Raw genomic sequence first — 19,812 nt, forward strand, 5'->3', positions numbered from 1 at the left:
CTGTCCTGGTTCCCTCCCCCTACTGGATCAAACTCTGTCCTGGTTCACTCCCCCTACTGGATCAAACTCTGTCCTGGTTCACTCCCCCTACTGGATCAAACTCTGTCCTGGTTCACTCCCCCTACTGGATCAAACTCTGTCCTGGTTCACTCCCCCTACTGGATCAAACTCTGTCCTGGTTCACTCCCCCTACTGGATCAAACTCTGTCCTGGTTCACTCCCCCTACTGGATCAAACTCTGCCCCTGGTTCACTCCCCCTACTGGATCAAACTCTGCCCCTGGTTCACTCCCCCTACTGGATCAAACTCTGTCCTGGTTCACTCCCCCTACTGGATCAAACTCTGTCCTGGTTCACTGCCCCTACTGGATCAAACTCTGTCCTGGTTCACTCCCCCTACTGGATCAAACTCTGTCCTGGTTCACTCCCCCTACTGGATCAAACTCTGCCCCTGGTTCACTCACCCTACTGGATCAAACTCTGTCCTGGTTCACTCCCCCTACTGGATCAAACTCTGTCCTGGTTCACTCCCCCTACTGGATCAAACTCTGTCCTGGTTCACTCCCCCTACTGGATCAAACTCTGTCCTGGTTCACTCCCCCTACTGGATCAAACTCTGTCCTGGTTCACTCCCCCTACTGGATCAAACTCTGTCCTGGTTCACTCTCCCTACTGGATCAAACTCTGCCCCTCGTTCACTCCCCCTACTGGATCAAACTCTGCCCCTGGTTCACTCCCCCTACTGGATCAAACTCTGTCCTGGTTCACTCCCCCTACTGGATCAAACTCTGTCCTGGTTCACTCCCCCTACTGGATCAAACTCTGTCCTGGTTCACTCCCCCTACTGGATCAAACTCTGTCCTGGTTCACTCTCCCTACTGGATCAAACTCTGTCCTGGTTCACTCCCCCTACTGGATCAAACTCTGTCCTGGCTCACTCCCCCTACTGGATCAAACTCTGTCCTGGCTCACTCCCCCTACTGGATCAAACTCTGTCCTGGCTCACTCCCCCTACTGGATCAAACTCTGTCCTGGTTCACTCCCCCTACTGGATCAAACTCTGTCCTGGTTCACTCCCCCTACTGGATCAAACTCTGCCCCTGGTTCACTCCCTCTACTGGATCAAACTCTGTCCTGGTTCACTCCCCCTACTGGATCAAACTCTGTCCTGGTTCACTCCCCCTACTGGATCAAACTCTGTCCTGGTTCACTCCCCCTACTGGATCAAACTCTGTCCTGCTTCACTCCCCCTACTGGATCAAACTCTGTCCTGGTTCACTCCCCCTACTGGATCAAACTCTGTCCTGGTTCACTCCCCCTACTGGATCAAACTCTGCCCCTGGTTCACTCACCCTACTGGATCAAACTCTGTCCTGGTTCACTCCCCCTACTGGATCAAACTCTGTCCTGGTTCACTCCCCCTACTGGATCAAACTCTGTCCTGGTTCACTCCCCCTACTGGATCAAACTCTGTCCTGGTTCACTCTCCCTACTGGATCAAACTCTGCCCCTCGTTCACTCCCCCTACTGGATCAAACTCTGCCCCTGGTTCACTCCCCCTACTGGATCAAACTCTGTCCTGGTTCACTCCCCCTACTGGATCAAACTCTGTCCTGGTTCACTCCCCCTACTGGATCAAACTCTGTCCTGGTTCACTCCCCCTACTGGATCAAACTCTGTCCTGGTTCACTCTCCCTACTGGATCAAACTCTGTCCTGGTTCACTCCCCCTACTGGATCAAACTCTGTCCTGGCTCACTCCCCCTACTGGATCAAACTCTGTCCTGGTTCACTCCCCTACTGGATCAAACTCTGCCCCTGGTTCACTCCCCCTACTGGATCAAACTCTGCCCCTGGTTCACTCCCTCTACTGGATCAAACTCTGTCCTGGTTCACTCCCCCTACTGGATCAAACTCTGTCCTGGTTCACTCCCCCTACTGGATCAAACTCTGTCCTGGTTCACTCCCCCTACTGGATCAAACTCTGTCCTGGTTCACTCTCCCTACTGGATCAAACTCTGCCCCTCGTTCACTCCCCCTACTGGATCAAACTCTGCCCCTGGTTCACTCCCCCTACTGGATCAAACTCTGTCCTGGTTCACTCCCCCTACTGGATCAAACTCTGTCCTGGTTCACTCCCCCTACTGGATCAAACTCTGTCCTGGTTCACTCCCCCTACTGGATCAAACTCTGTCCTGGTTCACTCTCCCTACTGGATCAAACTCTGTCCTGGTTCACTCCCCCTACTGGATCAAACTCTGTCCTGCTTCACTCCCCCTACTGGATCAAACTCTGTCCTGGTTCACTCCCCCTACTGGATCAAACTCTGTCCTGGTTCACTCCCCCTACTGGATCAAACTCTGTCCTGGTTCACTCTCCCTACTGGATCAAACTCTGTCCTGGTTCACTCCCCCTACTGGATCAAACTCTGTCCTGGCTCACTCCCCCTACTGGATCAAACTCTGTCCTGGCTCACTCCCCCTACTGGATCAAACTCTGTCCTGGTTCACTCCCCCTACTGGATCGAATGCTTAATCCAGTATAAACTAATGTACAGAATGTATTATACAAGAGACAAAATTCCCAAATTCAACAGCCCACAGCAGAGTCATGTCTGAAGTGTAAAACTAACAATGACTCAATGATTCATGCCTTCTGGGAATGCTATGAAGTCCTAAAGTTATGGGCGGAGTTAGAAAGATGGCTGTCAGATGTTTTACAATGTGAGTTTACTTTCAATCTGCATATTTCAAGGGTACGGTGATATACCCAATGGGTTGGACCATACTTTTCTCATCAAGCAATAAAAGAAAAATAAATACTTAATTGGAAATCAAATTATCCTCCATCATTAACTTCTAATGGGCAGGTGGGACGGTAGCGTCCCACCTGGCCAACATCCGGTGAAATTGCAGAGCGCGAAATTCAAACTACAGAATTATAAATATTTAACTTTCATAAAATCTCAAGTGTAATACATCAAGATAAAGCTTAACTTCTTGTTAATCCAGCCGCTGTGTCAGATTTCAAAAAGGCTTTACGGCAAAAGCACACAATGTGATTATCTGAGGACAGCGCCCTGCATACAAAAGCATGAAAAACATATTTCAACCAGGCAGGTGTGACACGAAAGTCAGAAATAGCGATATAATGAATGCCTTACCTTTGATGATCTTCTTCTGTTGGCACTCCAAAAGGTCCCAGATACATCACAAATTGTCCTTTTGTTCGATAATGTCCTTCTTCATATCCATAAAAACTCAGTTTAGCTGGCGCACTTCAGTCAATAATCCACCCAGTTTCCCACCATCAAAATGCATACAAAATGAATACCAAACGTTACTAATAAACTTTTCCAAACAAGTCAAACAACGTTTATAATCAAACCTTAGGTACCCTAATACATAAATAAATGATCAAATTTAAGATAGAGAAACGTTATTGTCTTTACCGGAGAAAAATACCAAAGAACACACTCTCTTCCACGCGCTTGGAAACACTACAGCCAAAATGGGAGCCACCTAGAAAAACGACAATTTCTGGCTAATTTTTCCAAAAACCAGCATGAAACTCTTTCTAAAGACTGTTGACATCTAGTGGAAGCCCTAGGAACTGCAATCGGGGAGGATTTCGCCTTATAATAAAAGTGACAGCCATTGAAAACAGTGGTAGGCTGAATTTTGTTTGGGGGGGGTTGTCCTCGGGGTTTCGCCTGCCATATCAGTTCTGTTATACTCACAGACATCATTTTAACAGTTTTAGAAACTTTAGAGTGTTTTCTATCCAAATCTACCAATTATATGCATATCCATCCTAGCTTCCGGGCCTGAGTAACAGGCAGTTTACTTTGGGCACGCTTTTCATCCGGATGTGAAAATACTGCCCCCTACCCAAGAGATGTTAAGACAGTGGATGAATCAAATGCATTATTATTTAAATATTGAAAACATTTGGCCTACAGAGAGAAGCCAAATAGTGCAATTTGAAGCCATATGGTATAAAGTGTTACAAGCACCTGAGATGTCCAGTACGAACGAGATGGGAGCATGTGGGTCTGAGCAAGTATGATGTCTTTAATGTTTTTTGAAATGTATGTACACATTTTTTTTGTCTCTATGTTGAAGGTTGGGCATTAAGTCCCCGCCAACGTCATGTTTAGTTTAGTGCACGTGTCAAACTCATTCCACAGTGGGCTGAGTGTCTGTGGGTTTTCACTCAAGGCTTTATTGATGAATTAAGGTCGCTAACTAGTAAGGAACTCTCCTCACCTAGTTGTCTAGGTCTTAATTGAAATGAAAAAAGAAAAACCGGCAGACACTAGGCCATCCACGCAATGAGTTTGACAGCCCTGATCTAGTGGGTCTATGACTCAGGAATGTTAAGTTGTTTGTTTTCTTTGTATACGGATATTTTTTGTTCTGTTTGAAAACCAAAACAAAAGTATATATTTTTAAATAAACTACGCTTAGTGTACTTTTTTTTTTTTTTTAAATAAGGAAAAGCTGAAGGCAGGGCAATTGCATGTTGAGAACAGGATAAAGCTAATAGAAATCAGACGTCACTTCTGAGACGGGTCATTTCCCTCCAAGCGATTGCTTTTCCATTGTGACACCACAAAACAGTCAGTTTCTTATGAGAACAGTATGTTTCTAGGATACAGGTCTCTCTTTTCCATTGTGACACCACCATACAGTGACTTAGTTTCTTATGAGAACAGTATGTTTCTAGGATACAGGTCTCTCTTTTTCCATTGTGACACCACCATACAGTGACTTAGTTTCTTATGAGAACAGTATGTTTCTAGGATACAGGTCTCTCTTTTTCCATTGTGACACCACCATACAGTGACTTAGTTTCTTATGAGAACAGTATGTTTCTAGGATACAGGTCTCTCTTTTTCCATTGTGACACCACCATACAGTGACTTAGTTTCTTATGAGGACAGTATGTTTCTAGGATACAGGTCTCTCCTACTAGCCTGTTAGCCAGGGTGCTGTGGTGAGTCTCCTACCTCCTACTAGCCTGTTAGCCAGGGTGCTGTGGTGAGTCTCCTACTAGCCTGTTAGCCAGGGTGCTGTGGTGAGTCTCCTACTAGCCTGTTAGCCAGGGTGCTGTGGTGAGTCTCCTACTAGCCTGTTAGCCAGGGTGCTGTGGTGAGTCTCCTACTAGCCTGTTAGCCAGGGTGCTGTGGTGAGTCTCCTACTAGCCTGTTAGCCAGGGTGCTGTGGTGAGTCTCCTACTAGCCTGTTAGCCAGGGTGCTGTGGTGAGTCTCCTACTAGCCTGTTAGTCAGGGTGCTGTGGTGAGTCAGGTTACCATAGAAACCAATGGGTCAATCCTCTGTGTGAATAACGACCTGTGAAATCACTGTCTGTTTCTCTTTATGCAAAACATATGAGGCATTTCTGGTGAAACTCAATAGGCTATCAGGCCTCTGAATTTCTTTTTAGAGTTGCCGAGGAAAGTGATCATGATTGTCAGGGCTGGAGATATGTCAGAAGGTTAGCTTTGAATTTTGTTCAAAGACACCAGAGAGAGAGGAGAGAGAGAGAGAGAGATATAGAAACAGAGATGAAGTGAGTGAGAGAGAGGGGGAAACGCCATTGGATAAGCCGTTATGGATAAGCCTACCTTTGTAGAACTTATAAAGCACCAAACATACGGGGACTGTCCCGTTATGGATAAGCCTACCTTTGTAGAACTTATAAAGCACCACACATACGGGGACTGTCCCGTTATGGATAAGCCTACCTTTGTAGAACTTATAAAGCACCAAACATACGGGGACTGTCCCGTTATGGATAAGCCTACCTTTGTAGAACTTATAAAGCACCAAACATACGGGGACTGTCCCGTTATGGATAAGCCTACCTTTGTAGAACTTATAAAGCACCAAACATACGGGGACTGTCCCGTTATGGATAAGCCTACCTTTGTAGAACTTATAAAGCACCACACATACGGGGACTGTCCCGTTATGGATAAGCCTACCTTTGTAGAACTTATAAAGCACCAAACATACGGGGACTGTCCCGTTATGGATAAGCCTACCTTTGTAGAACTTATAAAGCACCAAACATACGGGGACTGTCCCGTTATGGATAAGCCTACCTTTGTACAACTTATAAAGCACCAAACATACGGGGACTGTCCCGTTATGGATAAGCCTACCTTTGTAGAACTTATAAAGCACCAAACATACGGGGACTGTCCCGTTATGGATAAGTCTACCTTTGTAGAACTTATAAAGCACCACACAGAGGGAACAATATAGTGTTTTAGTTCCTATATAGTAGGTCTCAAGTTAGTGTGACGTCCTAGGTCTGTAAGAATGACATGTCGTGCGTGCTAATTCTCTGTCCATTCTCCCTAAAATGTACACTTCTTCACCTCCTTTCGTGGATTAAAGGATTAACCCCTAAAGGAAACGGCTGTCGGAAGAAAGGAGTGGAAAAACTCCCTCTATAGCCCATGCTTCCACCCATCCAATGCTTTGAGTATAACTTCTGCTGACCACATACCTCCATGGAAACGTCTTGAAAGTAAACAACAGGCTTGACCTCTTCTTAACTCGCCTTCACGACAGGACTCGAGGAGCCCACCGAATAATTGTGTAGCTTTGGCCCCACGCTCAAGACATCTCGTTTTCGACTTTCAAAGAGGGGGAAAGATTCTTTACAGACTGCAACAATGGGTTCAGTGTGTGAGATAAGCTCGCAATCTCCGTTGCTTCTCGTATTTTGGAGCAATTACTGTTAATGCTCTCGTGAGATGAAAGAGTCCATATTTCTGTGCTCCATTTTCATTGAGTGCTCTAATTGCCATATTGTAGATATATCACGACAGGCATGATATTGTCCTTATTTCTCAATCTTCAAGAACGGTTGGTCAACAGATGTATCGTTCTAACTTTTTAGTGAGCTCAGAAGTCCTTTACAATTTTTTTTATTTTGTATTTTTTTTTAGACAAGTGTCATATGTTTTGCTCTGTAAGCAACAACTTGGCTGACGCTCGTTGAAGGCTTTTCACAAGCACAGATCTAGGATATATGCTACCTTGCCCTCTAACCAGATCCTGAACTTGACTATTGAGGGTTAAAATGATGAATGGTGAAAGGGCCGACTTCATCACACAGTGTAGCTACTAACTAGCTCTACGGGGACATGGTCGACTAGCCTTAGATTACGGGGACATGGTCGACTAGCCTTAGATTACGTTGAGTGTTTGCAGGACTCCCACACCTTCTGTGCTGGTTGAGAAAATGGCTTTCTTTTGCATTCTCAACTGACGTCTTTTGACATCAGTAAAACTGGTTATCGTTTAAAAAATATATATATACGGTTATATAAGGAGATGCCTTTTTCTCATACAAAATCACCTTTAGAGTAATTCAAACCAGTTGGGTTTGAGAAGGTCCAGTCCCGTTCTTGTCTTTAGTCTGCCCCTATAAGCTGTGCTTGTGTCAAATGAGACCAAATAAAAACTCAATAATACGTAACAGGACCATAACAATAGACTGCATTTTTTAATTTATTTTTTGCTACAAAGGTGAGCGTGTGCCACAATATTTTTTTTCTGTCAAAGTAGAACATGTACAGTAGCATATGTGTTTGATCAAGTTTTTTGTCTCCCCACAATGTTTGATGAAGACTTTCCTCCTGGTCCATTGCACCTAAATGACCTGTCCAGTCACCCCTACTACGTCCTCTATTCATGATCAAAATGAAAGGACGGAAACAATGAAATTGTTGGTTACATTGTTGTTTCGGGTCATTTATTGGAGCTAACGCAAAAGACTTGTATCACAGCACTACACGGCACTTCTTGTTCGGCGTGGAATGCTTGACCTGGTTCAAGGAGAAGGTCACGCCAGTTCATTGGAGTATTATTGTTCTATGTATGCAACGATTCTGGTGTTGGATTTGGTGGAATTAATCTTTATTCAAAATAGCAAAAAGATAGTTGTTGGCCTAATTGGAGAGAGAAAAAACAAACATGTTGCTGCTGAGGCCATTTTGTTAGTTTCAGTCTGGAGAACTTGACATTTCGAGGCCATTTTGTCAGACGTCGTGCCTGTGTTCTTCATCAGAGTGTGGGGATAAAACCTCAGACGGGTCTGGAATACTAATCTCCATGACAAAATGAAAAAGAGGGAAGATTTTGGTTCTTATTGCTGTATCTATAATAGTATATTCACATGAATGGGCCTTGAACTTATTTTGTGGCTGGTGGACACCACAGTGTGTTTATGGCTGGTGAGCACCGTGGTGTGTTTATGGCTGGTGAACACCGTGGTGTGTTGGTCCTGGCATTGTGAACACCATGGTGTGTTTATGGCTGGTGAACACCATGGTGTGTTTATGGCTGATGAACACCATGGTGTGTTTATGGCTGGTGAACACCGTGGTGTGTTGGTCCTGGCATGGTGAACACTGTGGTGTGTTTATGGCTGGTGAACACCATGGTGTGTTTATGGCTGGTGAACACCATGGTGTGTTTATGGCTGGTTAACACCGTGGTGTGTTGATGGCTGGTGAACACCGTGGTGTGTTTATGGCTGGTGAACACTGTGGTGTGTTTATGACTGGTGAACACCGTGGTGTGTTTATGACTGGTGAACACCGTGGTGTGTTTATGACTGGTGAACACCGTGGTGTGTTTATGACTGGTGAACACCGTGGTGTGTTTATGACTGGTGAACACCGTGGTGTGTTTATGACTGGTGAACACCGTGGTGTGTTTATGGCTGGTGAACACTGTGGTGTGTTGGTCCTGGCATGGTGAACACCGTGGTGTGTTGATGGCTGGTGAACACCGTGGTGTGTTGATGGCTGGTGAACACCGTGGTGTGTTTATGGCTGGTGAACACTGTGGTGTGTTGGTCCTGGCATGGTGAACACCGTGGTGTGTTTATGACTGGTGAACACCGTGGTGTGTTTATGACTGGTGAACACCGTGGTGTGTTTATGACTGGTGAACACCGTGGTGTGTTTATGACTGGTGAACACCGTGGTGTGTTGATGGCTGGTGAACACCGTGGTGTGTTTATGACTGGTGAACACAGTGGTGTTTATGACTGGTGAACACAGTGGTGTTTATGACTGGTGAACACAGTGGTGTTTATGACTGGTGAACACAGTGGTGTTTATGACTGGTGAACACAGTGGTGTTTATGACTGGTGAACACAGTGGTGTGTTGGTCCTGGCATGGTGAACACTGTGGTGTGTTTATGGCTGGTGAACACCGTGGTGTGTTGGTCCTGGCATGGTGAACACTGTGGTGTGTTTATGGCTGGTGAACACCGTTGTGTGTTTATGGCTGGTGAACACAGTGGTGTTTATGACTGGTGAACACAGTGGTGTTTATGACTGGTGAACACAGTGGTGTTTATGACTGGTGAACACAGTGGTGTTTATGACTGGTGAACACAGTGGTGTTTATGACTGGTGAACACCGTGGTGTGTTGGTCCTGGCATGGTGAACACTGTGGTGTGTTTATGGCTGGTGAACACCGTGGTGTGTTTATGGCTGGTGAACACAGTGGTGTTTATGACTGGTGAACACAGTGGTGTTTATGACTGGTGAACACAGTGGTGTTTATGACTGGTGAACACAGTGGTGTTTATGGCTGGTGAACACCGTGGTGTGTTGGTCCTGGCATGGTGAGAATGGCTTGAGGATAGCCTACTGCAATATCAAAAATAGCAAGTGGTCAAATTTCATGTACCTACAGAAACACATCCACCAAACGTGACATGTAGAAAAAGTCCATGCGAGTGAAAACACTTTGTGCTTTTTAACTCGCTAAACACAACTTGTTTAAGTTAATATATTAGAAAGACATACTGACTGACAGATAGAAAAGACAGACTGACAGACTGTAATTATAGTACCTCAATCGGACGGACAGACATAATTATAGTACCACAATGAAACAGACAGACAGACAGATGTAATTATAGTACCTCAATGAGACAGACAGGCAGACAGTCAGACTGTAATTATAGTACCTTTATCAGACAGACAGACAGACAGTAATTATAGTACCTCAATCGGACGGACAGACATAATTATAGTACCACAATGAAACAGACAGACAGACAGATGTAATTATAGTACCTCAATGAGACAGACAGACAGTCAGACTGTAATTATAGTACCTTTATCAGACAGACAGACAGACAGTAATTATAGTACCTCAATCGGACGGACAGACATAATTATAGTACCACAATGAAACAGACAGACAGACAGATGTAATTATAGTACCTCAATGAGACAGACAGACAGTCAGACTGTAATTATAGTACCTTTATCAGACAGACAGTCAGACTGTAATTATAGTACCTCAATGAGACAGACAGGCAGACATACTGTAATTATAGTACCTCAATCAGACGGACAGACAGTCAGACTGTAATTATAGTACCTCAATGAGACAGACAGACAGACATACTGTAATTATAGTACCTCAATGAGGCAGACATATGGGGGGGGGCTATGCAAATAGTCTGGGTAGCCATTTGATTAGCTGTTCAGGAGTCATATGGCTTGGGGTTAGAAGCTATTTAGGAGCCTCTTGGACCTAGACTTGGTCCTCCGATACCGCTTGCTGTGCGGTAGCAGATAGAACAGTCTAAGACTATGGTGGCTGGAGTCTTTGACAATTTTTAAGGCCTTTCTCTGACACCGCCTGGTATAGAGGTCCTGGTTGGCAGGAAGCTTGGCCCCGGTGATGTACTGGGCCGTACGCACTACCCTCTGTAGTGCCTTGCGGTCGGAGGCCGAGCAGTTGCCATACCAGGCAGTGATGCAACCAGTCAACATGCTCTCAATGGTGCAGCTGTAAAACATTTTGAGGATCTGAGGACCCATGCCAAATTTTTTCAGTCTCCTAAGGGGAAAAATGTTTTGTTGTGCCCTCTTCACGACTGTCTTGGTATGCTTGGACCATGTTAGTTTGTTGGTGATGTGGACGCCAAGGAACTTGAAGCTCTCAACCTGCTCCAATACAGCCCCGTTGATGAGAATGGGGGCGTGCTCAGTCCTCCTTTTCTGTTGTCCACAATCATCTCCTTTGTCTTGATCGCGTTGAGGGAGAGGTTGTTGTCCTGGCACCACACGGTCAGGTCTCTGGCCTCCTCCCTATAGGCTGTCTCATCGTTGTTGGTGATCAGGCCTACCACTGCTGTGTCATCAGCAAACTTAATGATGGTGTTGGAGTTGTGCCTGGCCGTGTAGTCATGAGTGAACAGGGAGTACAGGAGGGGACTGAGCACGCAACCCTGAGGGGGCCCCCATGTTGAGGATCTCCATGGCGGATGTGTTGTTACCTACCCTTACCACCTGGGGGCGGCCTGTCAGGATGTCCAGGATCCAGTTGCCGAGGGAGGTGTTTAGTCCCAGGGTCCTTAGCTTAGTGATGAGCTTTGAGTGCACTATGGTGTTGAACGCTGAGCTGTCGTCAATGAACAGCATTCTCACATGGGTGTTCCTTTTGTCCAGGTGGGAAAGGGCAGTGTGGAGTGCAATAGAGATTGCATCATCTGTGGATCTGTTAGTGCAGTATGCAAATTGGAATGGGTCTAGTTTCTGGGATAATTGTGTTGACGTGAGCCATGACCAACCTTTCAAAGCAGTTCATGGCTACAGACGTGAGTGCTACGGGTCGGTAGTCATTTAGGCAGGTTAACTTAGTGTTCTTGGGCACAGGGAATATGGTGGTCTGCTTGAAACATGTTGGTATTACAGACTCAGACAGGGAGAGGTTGAAAATGTCAGTGAAGACACTTGCCAGTTGGCCAGCGCATGCTCGGAAAATACACATCCTGGTATTCCGTCTGGCCCTGCGGCCTTGTGAATGTTGAGCTGTTTGAAATTCTTACTCACATCGGCTGCGGCGACCATGATCACAGTCTTCCAGAACAGCTGGTGCTCTCATACATGTTTCAGTGTTACTTGCCTCGAAGCGAGCATCAATGTTATTTAGCTCGTCTGGTAGGCTCGTGTCACTGGGCAGCTCTCGGCTGTGCTTTCCTTTGTAGTCTGTAATGGTTTTCAAGCCCTGCCACATCGACGAGCGTCAGAGCCGGTGTAGTATGATTCGATCTTAGCCCTGTATTGAAGCTTCGCCTGTTTGATGGTTCATCGGAGGGCATAGCGGGATTTCTTATAAGCTTCCGGGTTAGAGTCCCGCACCTTAAAAGCAACTGCTCTACCCTTTAGCTCAGTGTGAATGTTGCCTGTAATCCATGGCTTCTGGTTGGGGTATGTACGTACAGTCACTGTGGGGACGACATCCTCCATGCACTTATTGATAAAGCCAGTGACTGATGTGGTGTACTTCTCAATGCCATTTGGACGAATCACAGAACATATTCCAGTCTGTGCTAGCAAAACAGTCCTGTAGTTTAGCATCTGACAGACAGATATTCAGACAGACAAATTATAGTACCGCAGACAGACAGACAGACAGGCAGACAGGCAGACAGGCAGACAGACAGACAGTCAGTAATTATAGTACCGCAGACAGACAGACAGACAGACAGACAGACAGACAGACAGTCAGTAATTATAGTACCGCAGACAGACAGACAGACAGACAGACAGACAGACAGACAGACAGACAGTCAGTAATTATAGTACCGCAGACAGACAGACAGACAGACAGTCAGTAATTATAGTACCTCAAGACAGACAGACAGTCAGTAATTATAGTACCTCAAGACAGACAGACAGTCAGTAATTATAGTACCTCAAGACAGACAGACAGTCAGTAATTATAGTACCGCAGACAGACAGACAGACAGACAGACAGACAGACAGACAGACAGACAGACAGTCAGTAATTATAGTACCTCAAGACAGACAGACAGTCAGTAATTATAGTACCTCAAGACAGACAGACAGTCAGTAATTATAGTACCGCAGACAGACAGACAGACAGACAGACAGTAATTATAGTACCGCAGACAGACAGACAGACAGACAGACAGACAGACAGACAGTCAGTAATTATAGTACCGCAGACAGACAGACAGACAGACAGACAGACAGACAGACAGACAGACAGACAGACAGACAGACAGACAGTCAGTAATTATAGTACCGCAGACAGACAGACAGACAGACAGACAGACAGACAGACAGACAGACAGACAGTAATTATAGTACCTCAGACAGACAGACAGACAGACAGACAGACAGACAGACAGACAGACAGTAATTATAGTACCTCAGACAGACAGACAGACAGACAGACAGACAGACAGACAGACAGGCAGACAGACAGACAGTCAGTAATTATAGTACCGCAGACAGACAGACAGACAGACAGACAGTCAGTAATTATAGTACCGCAGACAGACAGACAGACAGACAGACAGACAGACAGACAGACAGACAGTCAGTAATTATAGTACCGCAGACAGACAGACAGACAGACAGACAGACAGACAGACAGACAGTCAGTAATTATAGTACCTCAAGACAGACAGACAGTCAGTAATTATAGTACCTCAAGACAGACAGACAGTCAGTAATTATAGTACCTCAAGACAGACAGACAGTCAGTAATTATAGTACCTCAAGACAGACAGACAGTCAGTAATTATAGTACCGCAGACAGACAGACAGACAGACAGACAGACAGACAGACAGACAGACAGTCAGTAATTATAGTACCTCAAGACAGACAGACAGTCAGTAATTATAGTACCGCAGACAGACAGACAGACAGACAGACAGACAGACAGACAGACAGACAGACAGACAGTCAGTAATTATAGTACCGCAGACAGACAGACAGACAGACAGACAGACAGACAGTCAGTAATTATAGTACCGCAGACAGACAGACAGACAGACAGACAGACAGACAGACAGACAGACAGACAGACAGACAGACAGACAGTCAGTAATTATAGTACCGCAGACAGACAGACAGACAGACAGACAGACAGACAGACAGACAGACAGACAGACAGACAGACAGACAGTAATTATAGTACCACAGACAGACAGACAGACAGACAGACAGACAGACAGACAGACAGACAGACAGACAGACAGACAGACAGACAGACAGTCAGTAATTATAGTACCGCAGACAGACAGACAGACAGACAGACAGACAGACAGACAGACAGACAGACAGACAGACAGACAGTCAGTAATTATAGTACCTCAAGACAGAAAATTCTGATTTAAAGACCGACAACTTTAGCATGACCATTTAAACAATGTATACCTAACCAAATTAGACATAACTTATCATTATCATTGAAGTCATTAGGAGTTATGTAAGTGATCATTGGGGGAAAAGTACTTTCAAGGATGTCTTGTAACAGAGATGCATAGACATGACTGTTGTAGGACCGTTGCAGAGTACCACGGCCATAATAGACGGGACCTGTCTGTTTTCATACCTACTTTGCTGTAGTGCAAATTACCCAAACATGGTTTCAAAATGTAGAAAATAATTCATTTTGATTCATGGTTTGTAGAAAATAATTCATTTTGATTCATGGTTTGTAGGATATAATTCATTTTGATTCATGGTTTGTAGGAAATAATTCATTTTGATTCATGGTTTGTAGGATACAATTCATTTTGATTCATGGTTTGTAGGAAATAATTCATTTTGATTCATGGTTTGTAGGAAATAATTCATTTTGATTCATGGTTTGTAGGATACAATTCATTTTGATTCATGGTTTGTAGGATATAATTCATTTTGATTCATGGTTTGTAGGAAATAATTCATTTTGATTCATGGTTTGTAGGATACAATTCATTTTCATTCATGGTTTGTAGGATATAATTCATTTCGATTCATGGTTTGTAGGATACAAATATTTAGTTTATTTGATGGTTGCAGTATGTTTTTTCTTACTAAAGGCAGCCCTGCTGTCTAGAAGGTCAACTCAGGCTGAGCACTCTGAAGAATTTGATGCTACAGAGAACAAAGAGAGTCATTCCTATTGGTCACCCGACAGTATGTTTTTTTCACACACAGAGGGCAACAATTAACCCACTCTCTCTCTCTCTCTCTCTCTCTCTCTCGCTCTCTGTCTCTCTCTCTCTCTCTCTCTCTCTCTCTGTCTCTGTCTCTCTCTCTCTTTCTTTCTCTCCTTTGCGCCCACCCAGATTCGGACCTGAGCATGCGGACATTGAGCACCCCCAGCCCTGCTCTCATCCTTCCTCCTCACCTCCACCCTCTCTCTCCTCTCATCCCCCCGTCGGCCCCCTTCAACAGCTCCTCCTCCACCTCCTCCTCTGAGACGGTTGCCATGGTGCACGCCACCTCCCCTCCCCCTCTCTTCTCCGCCACCCACTCACGCCGCCGCGCCAACCGGGACCACCACCAGGGGGCATCGGTGCCCATCGACCTATTGCCGGACCACATCTTCCTGGACGTCTTTGCCCGCCTGCCCACCAACCAGCTGTGCCGTTGCGCCCGCGTCTGCCGTCGCTGGTACAACCTGGCGTGGGATCCCCGGCTGTGGCGGAGCATCCGGCTGACGGGAGATGTGCTCCACGTCGACCGGGCTTTGCGGGTACTGACGCGGCGCCTCTGCCAGGACACGCCCAACGTGTGCCTGATGCTGGAGACCCTCGTGGCGAGCGGGTGCCGGAGGTTGACGGACCGCGGGCTGCTGACGGTGGCCCAGTGCTGCCCCGAGCTGCGCCGCCTGGAGGTGGCGGGCTGCTATAACGTGTCCAATGACGCCGTGTTCGAGGTGGTGTCGCGCTGCCCTAACCTGGAGCATCTAGACGTTTCAGGTAAACATCTACGTTGAACACTTTAATCATTTAGCAGACTTACTGTCAAGTGTATTCACCTGCATTGCTTGCTGTTTGGGGTTTTAGGCTGGGTTTCTGTACAGCACTTTGAGATATCAGCTGATGTACGAAGGGCTTTATAAATACATTTGATTTGATCTTCACTAGGTTCAGTAGGAGAAAAAAAACCCACCACATATCACAGTTATCACAAGTAGACCAATACAGCAGAATCACAAAGCCACAAAGAAAAAACTGTGTGTGAAAGAAAGAAAAGTACACTTACCCTCCTCCTGCCTTAAATTTAAAAAAAAACTGCTGCTCAGAGATATTATGGTGACTAATGTATCTAAGGTGCCAACCTTCCTCTTGGAGAGGTAGTCTCCCATACAGAAATCATTATGGTGACTAATGTATCTAAGGTGCCAACCTTCCTCTTGGAGAGGTAGTCTCCCATACAGAAATCATTGGTTGCAGCAAGGCCACCTCTTTGCACCAATTTCCCGGTACGGAAGGGATACATTGAAATAACTTGTGAGTTGTTATTTTAAAGAAGACACACCAGAGAAACCTTGGGTAAGGTGGTACATTCCTAAAGTATGACCTATGACCTAGCTATCCTGTTCTTCAGGAACCAGGGTCTGACAGTAATGAATACTACTTCTGACTGTCCCTCCCACTCCCAGGATTCCCCCCGGTGTTATCTCTGTTTACATTACAACATGTAGGACGTACAGGATCACAATGTTCTGGAATGTTCTTCTCTCATCTCTTCAAAGACCTACTCTTTGAATAATGCGTTCACATATTAGTATTATTTCCCATGCTGAAAACCTGACATGAGTCAAATGACTAATCTATGAAAGATTAGTCAAAATACATGTAGGCTTATAACACAACCCTAATTTGACTAGCACTGTGAAAAGGGCCTCTTTGAGTTAATACCTTGTCCAAGTCAACCCAGCTTTGCAGACCTAGGGGAAATACATACTGTGTGTCAAATGTCATTATTTAATACGTTCAATTACTAGTTTTCCTGGCACAATGGAACGAACCAATGGAATACTCCTAAAAGTGCAAATCTCAAGATGTCTCCTGCTGAGACAACCCAAACAAACGTCCTATGTTCTCTGTGGTACAAACTGTCCAGAGCCCAGTGTTGTTTACTACAGTATTTCTCTCTCTACACTCTCGCTGCATATTGTCTCCGGTGTTTTCAGAGAGGAGGAGGACCAATGGAATATGGGAATGGAATGCGACTTCAGTCTCTTTCCTGGTGTTTTATTTCCCACTTCCTGTGCCCTTCTTCCTGCCGGAGTAGATTGTTGCCGTCCCGGTGCGTGTCATAGGTCAGCTGGAGTTCCCTCTGTTGAAGGAATCTGGGTTCTGTTCATTAGGCCTCAAATGGAAGAAAAATGTTCAGAAACAAAGTGGAGTAACACATCTCAGATGTTTCCGTTAGATGCAAAACCATTCCATCCACTTCATAGCTTTCATACACTTCCGAAAGGCAAGACCATCAACTAACCTATTTGGCAGCTCAGCACTTTCCCGAATGTTCAAACATCGCTCTTCTTGCTATCTCAGAGCTGTCGTACCTTGCTTCCTTTTCCTCTCAACGTGGGCATCCCACGTTTCAGTCTGCACGAGAGAAGTTATAGGAGGAAGGAAAGAGAAGCCTTTTAAACTCAACATAATGTTTTTCAGGAAGGGATGGCCTGGTGAAAGAAGAAAGGCTGTGGCAGAAAGGCTCTGTCACAATTAAAAACATCCGACATGTTCTCGTGAAAGATTTATGCAAAAGGGTGGAACCAGAAAACCCGGGCGTGTTCCCTACTAGTCGTTGTGTTTGTTTTAATTCGCCCCCCCCCCAAGATGGAGTGCCGCGCTGCTTTCCATTTGTAGATCAGTAGCAGATCTCAATGCTCATGACTTCTGGTTTTAATATCGCTCTGGGAATTAAAACCAACAGGAGTAGAATGGTCTCTTACGTGACGTTGGACAGGGCATGGAATACCTGACATGTGCATTCCAGAAAATGTCATTAGTGGGCCTTAAGAAATGCTCTGAATTTTGGGACTGTTTTGTAAGAAATGGGTTCTGTGGTCGACTGTATTTCACTTTTGTTTTGATACGCTCTCTCTATCCTGAATACACCTAAATACTACATTCTCTCTCTTTCACTCTTTCTTTATTTCTCTCTTTCTCTCTCTCTCTCTCTCAAGGCTGCTCCAAGGTGACCTGCATCAGTCTGACGCGGGAGGTCTCCCTTAAACTATCGCCAATGCACGGCCAGCAGATCTCCATCCGCTACCTGGACATGACTGACTGCTTGGCCCTGGAGGACGAAGGCCTGCACACCATCGCCGCCCACTGCACCCAGCTCACCCACCTCTACCTGCGGCGCTGCATGCGCCTCACCGACGAGGGCCTTCGCTACCTGGTCATCTACTGCCCCGCCGTGCGCGAGCTCAGCGTCAGCGACTGCCGCTACGTCAGCGACTTCGGCCTGCGCGAGATCGCCAAGCTTGAAGGCCGGTTGCGCTACTTGAGCGTGGCGCATTGTGGGAAGATCACTGATGTCGGGGTTCGGTATGTCGCTAAGTATTGCTCACGGCTGCGATACCTGAACGCGCGGGGCTGCGAGGGCCTCACGGACCATGGCCTGGAGTACCTGGCCAAGAGTTGCCCCAAGCTAAAGTCGCTGGACATCGGAAAGTGTCCGCTGGTGTCGGATGCAGGCCTGGAACTGCTGGCGCTCAACTGCTTCAATCTGAAGCGGCTGAGCCTCAAGTCGTGCGAGAGCATCACGGGCCGCGGGCTGCAAGTGGTGGCGGCCAACTGCTTCGACCTGCAGCTGCTCAACGTGCAGGACTGCGACGCGCCTCTGGACGCACTGCGCTTTGTGAAGCGCCACTGCAAGCGCTGCGTCATCGAGCACACAAACCCGGCCTTTTTCTGAGGAGATGGGGGGGGGGGGGAATGGGCTACAAACTGAAGCCCGTATTCCACACCTACACGTAATGTAATATGCACATGACAATCTATCATAGTTGTTATTATAGCACTCATGAGACTGTTTTTAAGTTATTTTTTTTCTCTCCCTATTCCCTCACTACAAACTGTTTCCCAACTTTCAAAAATGTATGTTTTAAGAACATATTTTAATTCTAAAGGGATCAGTTTAAAGCAGATGACGGCTGTAAGTATATAATAAAACACTAGTGTATATTCATTTGAAAGGAACAACTGTAATAGCATGAAAAACTTGGCTCTAGTGCTTTGTCATTATCTTTCTCACTATCTTTCTCACTATCTTTCTCACTATCTCGTCAGGCCAAGAATTTGAAATGGAATGCAATTTAATTATGAGTAATGATTATATTACTTGTGTCAAAAGGTTCACGTGTGACATTCCACTGAAGAGGTCTCCCTTTCAGTTGGCAGTGCTGGTGGGCAATATAGTCATGGGTCCAGTAACCCAGTCATTCCACGTGGCTTAAAGAGGCCGTACAGTTCATATGATAGAACATTAGTCCATTTCTTAACTCATGAAACTACATAAAACCCTTTAGTTTTAATTAACAAATATGCTTCTACTCATACCGTGGAGAGGTGTGCACCTTTCCTGTCCAATGAGGTGATCGATGAGCAATATTCTTGTACATTTAGGGGGACCCCATTTGGCTCAAGAGCACCCCCAGAGGCGTTCTGTATTTCCTTTTTAACCTATTAGATCGTTTTTTTTTATGTTGGCTTTTCAACTAGAGCCTAAAATCTGCTCTTATTCATTGTTTACATGTCATTCTTCTGCAGTTGTTAAATGCTAGACAATCCTACCATCATGTCCTTGGTTAGTGAAGTGTGTTTAAAAAAATAAAAAAATATTCAATGTTCAGTTCCATTTTGTTAAAGAATTGTGTACACTAACTAGTACAACTAACTATGCTCAGACGATCACTAGAACAAGTGTGTTCACTTCTCTCTTTTTTATTGACATAATAGTGTAATAAAATAATGTCCTAAATGA

The 19,812-nt window shown here is 45.5% G+C and overlaps 1 protein-coding gene across 1 annotated transcript; it reads left to right on the top strand.

The window, feature by feature from the left end:
* The first annotated feature begins 14,969 nt into the window (after positions 1-14,969).
* On the top strand, positions 14,970-19,812 carry fbxl7 (F-box and leucine-rich repeat protein 7). The gene is made up of 2 exons (XM_038964407.1): positions 14,970-15,782; positions 18,008-19,812. The coding sequence occupies exons 1-2, from the start codon at positions 15,161-15,163 to the stop codon at positions 18,742-18,744; spliced, it is 1,359 nt and encodes a 452-aa protein (XP_038820335.1). The 5' UTR covers positions 14,970-15,160; the 3' UTR covers positions 18,745-19,812.

This window comes from Salvelinus namaycush, chromosome 25 (assembly GCF_016432855.1).
Source record: "Salvelinus namaycush isolate Seneca chromosome 25, SaNama_1.0, whole genome shotgun sequence".
Taxonomy (NCBI): Eukaryota; Metazoa; Chordata; class Actinopteri; order Salmoniformes; family Salmonidae; genus Salvelinus; species Salvelinus namaycush.

Excerpts from the sequence above, each read along its gene's own strand:
- fbxl7 (XM_038964407.1), top strand. The coding sequence starts at position 15,161 with ATGCGGACATTGAGCACCCCCAGCCCTGCTCTCATCCTTCCTCCTCAC. Across the intron at positions 15,783-18,007 it reads GGAGCATCTAGACGTTTCAG|GCTGCTCCAAGGTGACCTGC; the intron begins GTAAACATCTAC and ends CTCTCTCTCAAG.